Source organism: Nicotiana attenuata, unplaced genomic scaffold (genome assembly GCF_001879085.1).
Source record: "Nicotiana attenuata strain UT unplaced genomic scaffold, NIATTr2, whole genome shotgun sequence".
Classification (NCBI taxonomy): Eukaryota; Viridiplantae; Streptophyta; class Magnoliopsida; order Solanales; family Solanaceae; genus Nicotiana; species Nicotiana attenuata.
Window position 1 is genome coordinate 1149877 of NW_017670274.1, and position 6752 is coordinate 1156628.

At 44.2% G+C, this 6752-nt stretch overlaps 1 protein-coding gene across 1 annotated transcript in view; it reads right to left on the reverse strand.

Moving 5' to 3' along the window:
• Positions 1-6689: 6689 nt before the first annotated feature.
• LOC109237094 overlaps positions 6690-6752 on the reverse strand; it is a 3524-nt gene continuing 3461 nt past the window's right edge. The window contains exon 5 of the mRNA XM_019403353.1: positions 6690-6722. Coding sequence (XP_019258898.1) covers positions 6690-6722 — 33 coding nt within the window. The remainder of the gene's footprint in view (positions 6723-6752) is intronic.

Below are 6752 nucleotides of genomic sequence, written 5' to 3' on the forward strand. Positions count from 1 at the left end.
GCCTCGTGATTCTTTGAGTGCTCCTGTGTATATGTCCACCCCTTTGGGAGATGCTATCATTGTATATCGTGTTTATCGTTCATGTGTGGTTACCATTGGGAGTCTTGAGACTCGTGTAGATCTCCTACTTCTCGATATGGTCGATTTTGATGTCATTTTGGGGATGGATTGGCTGTCGCCTTATTATGCTATATTGGATTGTCACGCCAAGGCGGTGACCTTAGCCTTGCCGGGGTTGCCTCGATTTGAGTGGAGAGAGACTCCAGGCCATTCTACCAGCAAGGTTATCTCTTATGTGAAGGCTCGGCATATGACCGAGAAGGGGTGTCTAGCTTATTTGGCTTATGTCCGGGATTCCAGTGCGGAGGTCCCTTCCATGGATTCGGTACTAGTTGTTCGTGAGTTCCCAGAGGTATTTCTTGCAGACCTGCTAAGGATGCCACCCGACAGAGATATCAACTTCTGTATAGATTTTTCTCTAGGCACTCAACCCATTTCTATTTTGCCATACCGTATGGCCCCGCCAGAGTTGAAAGAATTGAAGGAGCAGTTACAAGATTTGCTTGATAAGGGATTGGTTAGACCTAGTGTCTCTCCCTGGGGTGCGCCCGTGTTGTTTGTGAAGAAGAAGGATGGATCGATGAGGATGTGCATAGATTATCAGCAGTTGAACAAAGTCACCATCAAGAACAAGTATCCATTGCCAAGGATTGATGACTTATTTGATCAGCTTCAGAGAGTCAAGGTGTTTTCAAAGATCGATTTGAGGTCTGGCTACCATCAGTTGAGGATTAGGGCATCCGTTGTCCCTAAGACAGCTTTCGGACTCGGTATGGGCATTATTAGTTTCTAGTGATGTCATTTGAGCTGACAAATGCCCAAGCAGCATTTATGGATTTGATGAACCGGGTGTTGAGGCCCTATTTGGATTCCTTTGTGATTATGTTTATTTATGATATCTTGATCTACTCCCGCAGTCGAGAGGAGCATGAGCAGCATCTTTAGATCGTTCTCCAGACTCTGAAAGACAGCCAGTTGTATGCTAAGTTTTCAAAATGCGAGTTTTGGTTGAGCTCGGTCGCTTTCTTAGGGCACGTTGTGTTAGCATAGGGTATACAGGTGGATCCTAAGAACATTGAGTCAGTCAAGAACTGGCCTAGACCCACTTCAGCTACAGAGATCTGGAGTTTCTTAGGATTGGCGGGTTATTGCCGTCAGTTTGTGGAGGGGTTCTCATCTATAGCAGCCCCGTTAACTAGGTTCACCCAGAAGGGTACCCCGTTCAGATGGTCAGACAAGTGTGAGGTGAGCTTTCAGAAACTCAATACTGCTTTGACTACGGCACTGGTATTGGTGTTGCCCATAGGTTTCAGGGCCTTATATAGTATATTGTGACGCATCTTGTATTGGACTTGGTGCGGTATTGATGCAGGATGGCAGGGTAATTGCGTATGCGTCGCGGCAGCTGAAGGTTCACGAGAAGAATTACCATGTCCATGACTTAGAGCTGGCAGCCATTGTTAATGCGCTGAAGATTTGGAGGCACTATCTTTATGGAGTGTCATGTGAGGTATTCACGGATCATCGGAGTTTGCAGTACTTGTTCAAACAAAAGGAGATCAATTTGAGTCAAAGGAGGTGGTGAGAGCTATTGAAAGACTATGATATCACCATCTTGTATCATCCCGGGAAGGCCAACATGGTGGCTGATGCCTTGAGTAGGAAGTCAGTGAGTATGGGCATCCTTGCGTATATTCCAGTCGGCGAGAGACCGCTTGCATTATATGTTCAGGCAATGGCCAATCAGTTCGTGAGGTTGGATGTTTCTAAGCCCACTCGTGTTCTAGCTTGTACGATCGCTTGGTCTTTATTGTTTGAGCGCATCAGGGAGTTGCAGTTTGATGACCCTCATTTGCTTGTCCTTAGGGACACAGTGTGGCACGGTGATGCCAAGCAGGTTATAGTTGGAGATGATGGAGTTTTGAGGATGTAGGGTCATGTTTGTGTGCCTAATATGGATGGACTTCTTGAGTTGATTCTAGAGGAGGCCCACAATTCTCGGTATTCTATTCATCCAGGCGCCGCCAAGATGTATCAGGACTTGCGGCAGTATTATTGGTGGAGGAGGATGAAGAAGGATATAGTTGCATATGTAGCTCGGTGTCTAAATTGTCAGCAAGAAAGTACGAGCATCAGTGACCTGGTGGTTTGCTTTAGAAGATAGATATTCCTCAGTGGAAGTGGAAGCGTATCACTATGGATTTCGTTGTTGGACTCCCACGGACTCAGATGAAGTTCGATGCAGTTTGGGTCATTGTGGATAGATTGACCAAGTCAGCGTATTTCATTCCTGTGGCAGTTACCTATTCTTCAGAACGGTTGGTAGAGATTTATATCCGCGAGATTGTTCGTCTTCACGGTGTGCCTGTGTCTATCATTTCTGATTGAGGTACGTAGTTCACCTTGCATTTCTGGAGGGCAGTACAGCGTGAGTTAGGCACGCGGGTTGAGCTGAGCACAACATTTCATTCTCAGACGGATAGGCAGTCCGAGCGCACTATTCAGATATTAGAGGATATGCTCCACGCTTGTGTTATAGACTTCGGAGGTTCGTGGGATCAGTTGTTGCCGCTAGCGGAGTTTGCCTACAATATCAGTTATCCGTCGAGCATTCAAATGGCTCCCTATGAGGCATTATATGGTAGGCGGTGCCGGTCATCAGTAGGATGGTTTGAGCCGTGGGAGGCTCGATTATTGGGTACAGACTTAGTACAAGATGCCTTGGATAAAGTCAAGATTATTCAGGATCGACTTCGCACGGCTCAGTCCAGGCAGAAGAGTTATGCCGACCGTAGAGTTCGTGATGTTGCATTCATGGTCGGAGAGAGAGTGTTGCTCCGGGTATCACCCATGAAGGGTGTAATGAGGTACGGAAAGAAGGGCAAGTTGAGCCCTAGGTATATCAGGCCTTTTGAGATTCTTGAGAGAGTGGGAGAGGTGGCTTACAGACTTGCGTTGCCTCCTGGTTTATTAACGGTCCATCCAGTGTTCCAAGTGTCCATACTTCAGAAGTATCACGGCGATCCATCCCACGTGTTAGATTTCAGCATTGTCCAGTTGGACAAGGATTTGACCTATGAGGAGGAGCCGATGTCTATTCTAGCCGGGCAGGTTCGTCAGTTGAGATCGAAGAAATATCCTTCAGTTCGAGTGCATTGGAGAGGTCATCCCGTTAGGCAGCTACCAGGGAGTCCGAGTCGGACATGTAGAGTAGATTCCCCACTTTTTCACCAGTCCAGGTACTTTTCTATGTCCGTTCGAGGACGAATGGTTATTTTAGAGGTGGAGAATTTGATGACCCCGTCACGCCCCGAACTATGGCCTGGGCGTAACACGGCACTCGGTGCCTGACTGCATGCGACCGAGCAAACCATCTGTATGGCTGGATCAACATGTGGTATAACTATAAGCTAGAGGTAAATGTAAATCATGATAGTCTGCTAAAAGGTCTGATTGAAATATCATAGATGCGGAAAAATACTGAAAGGTCTGCAAGTATAAACAAGTAGCCGACAAGGCTAACACATGAAAGCCTGCTAATATCTGACTGACTGGGTTATAGTCTACGAAGCCTCTAAAGAATACTGAAAACGCCAACTGTTTACCGGGACAAGGTCCTCGGTATACCTTATTAACTGAAATACTATAATGACTAAAACAAAAGAGAGATAAGGCCCTGAAAGACTGGGGCTCACCAATAGCTGATACGAGATGTCCTAGCAAGCTTAATAGTCGACCTGTAAATCGTTACCTGCATCGCGAGATATAGGCCCCGGGCAAAAGGGGCGTCAGTACATTTGAATTGTACTGGTATGTAAAATAGCTGAACAAAAGAACTGTAAATATTGAAATTGAAACTGAACTGCTAGCTGATAAACTGATAACTGAACAAGGAAGTAAGGATGTGAATACTCCCTCTTCTGAATGATGAACAACCTGTTTAACTGAATATTAAACTGCGGCCTCATGCCCAATGTATATATATATATATATATGTGCACAACTGCGGCCTAGGGACCAAGTATACGTATACATAACTGCGGCCTCAGGCCCAAAGATGCATAAACCATAAACTGCAGCCTAAAGCCCAAATACAGGTGTTCAACATTCAAGAATATAAAATCAGGAACTAAGAATCATATTACAATACATGATACTGAAATAATGAGCCATACTGGGTTACATGATACTAGAATAGTGAATAGGATTAGACTGAGATGAGTATTAACAACAAGTTGATTTGTCATAACTGAAACTCATAGAATATCGAATAATTATGCGACTATGCCATCTAGAGAATAGAAGTCCTACTACTGATCAGGGAACTAAGGCATAGTTCCTTTCTGAGGAGACTGGTAATGATCATAATGAATGGGACGTAGGGAGAATCATAGACATTCCCAAACGTAAAGAGTTAGCCTTACATACCTTAACTTCCTGCTCTTGAGCGTAATACAATGTTTGTCAATCCTTTCAACTTCAATCTATAGCAATACAAGTCACAGGGATTCCACATTAGCTATAATGCTCATGTTTTGGTCACTTAAGCATTTTGTCAAACACTTGGTAAAAATAAAGCTTCATAGTCCTTATTAATGGTGTCTCTACACCCAACAACCCATTCTCTTGTTCCTAGATAAATTCTAAGGTCTCAAATGATTACACCAACATTATTCTTCATCACCCATAAGGCAAACAACACTCTTAACCAATAATCAACACTCAACACCCCAACCCTATAATCGTTCATGCTTTTCTATCAACCCCAACAACTCATGTCTCATGAACTAGGATTTATAATCATTAAACCAATGCTAGAATCAATTAGAGGGTGAAGACATTACCTTTTCGAAGTTCAAACCCTTGATTTTCGAGTTCTAGGCTTCCTTCTCTCAACAATGATGTCCCAATCGAATATCTAATGATATGGAGGGTTTACCCATGTTAATAAGATGTTGGAAAAGTGAAATTAACTTAGAATCACCATTAGAACTTACCTTGGGTGGTGGAAGGACCCTTAAGGAGTTAGGTTTTTGAGAGTTCCCCTTTCTAGAGCAAGTTTTTGTGTTTTGGGGCTGTGGGGGACGAAATATAGCTTTAAAACGACCCCCCACGCGCGAGTTCACACACCTGGAGGCTTGTTCGCGCGAGAGTTCGCGCTCAACGGCAGTAACACTGCCTCCCACGCGCGAGTTCGCGCACCTGGAGGCTTGTTCGCGCGAGTGTTCGCGCATACGCGTACTGTTCCGAAAAATGCACATAACCTTTTGCACAGAGATCCCTTCGGAATCCATAATATATCGTTGGAAAGATATTTTAAAGGCCTACAACTTTCATGGTTTGTGCTTTCCCCAATTCCTTGCACATTTTCACTAAAACTTGATGGAAGACAGACCTTCTGCAACTTAGTCGATTTTTGTCAAATCTTATGCACCTCTCTTTCCATTTTGATTTTTGAAACAACTATTTTACCCGCAATCATCCCGTTGGGACTTCACATGTTCAAAATATAACCTTACCAATCATTTACCACATTCACACCTAAGTCGAATTTACGGGGTGTTACATTATCTCCCCCTTGGGACCATTCGTCCTCGAATGATGGTCCTGGCTGCAACTATGACTATCTATGGACATTAAACGGGTGTGATGATGATATGAGAATATTGAAATATCATGAATACATGTGTATCCAACTGAATGAGCACGTGATCACTAAATACTAAGCTGAGTAAATACTGAAGAACATGGAGATTATAATATAAGAACTGAATGGAAAGGTCAATTACCTTCCACATTTTCCTTTTGCCCTTCAAAGGGATGGGGATATCTGGACTTCATGTCCTCCTCGGCTTCCCATGTAGCCTCTTCAATCTTATGATTCCTCCAAAGCACTTTTAGGGAAGCAATTTCCTTAGTTCTGAGCTTGCGAATTTGACGATCAAGAATAGCTACTGGAATTTCTTCATAAGATAGGCTGTCTTTAACCCCTATAACCTCTATAGGAACCACAAGTGACGGGTCTCCCACGAATTTCTTCAACATGGACACATGGAACACTGGGTGTACGACAGCTAGTTCTTGTGGCAATTCCAACTCATAAGCCACCTGTCCGATCCTTCGCAGGATTCTATATGGACCAATATAGCGGGGACTAAGTTTCCCCTTCTTCCCAAATCTCATAACGCCTTTCATGGGCGATACTTTCAAAAACACCCAATCATCAACTTGGAACTCTAAGTCCCTACGCCGCACGTCCGAATAGGACTTTTGGCGACTTTGAGCCGTCTTCAAATGCCTTTGTTTTAAGTTGACTTTCTCCATAGCCTGATAGACCAAATCGGGTCCTAACAACTCCGTTTCTCCGACTTCGAACCAACCAATTGGTGATCTGCACCTTCGCCCATGCAAAGCTTCGTACGGTGCCATCTTGATACTGGAGTGATAGCTGTTATTGTAAGCAAACTCAATGAGAGGTAGATGATCATCCCAACTACCTTTAAAATCAATAACACATGCCCTCAACATATCCTCCAGAGTCTGAATGGTGCGTTCCGCCTGTCCATCTGTCTGAGGGTGAAAAGCGGTGCTGAGGTTCACCCTTATGCCCAATCCCTTCTGAAAGGATTTCAAAAAGTTTGCTGTGAACTGCGCACCACGATCTGAGATAATGGACAAGGGAGTCCCATGAA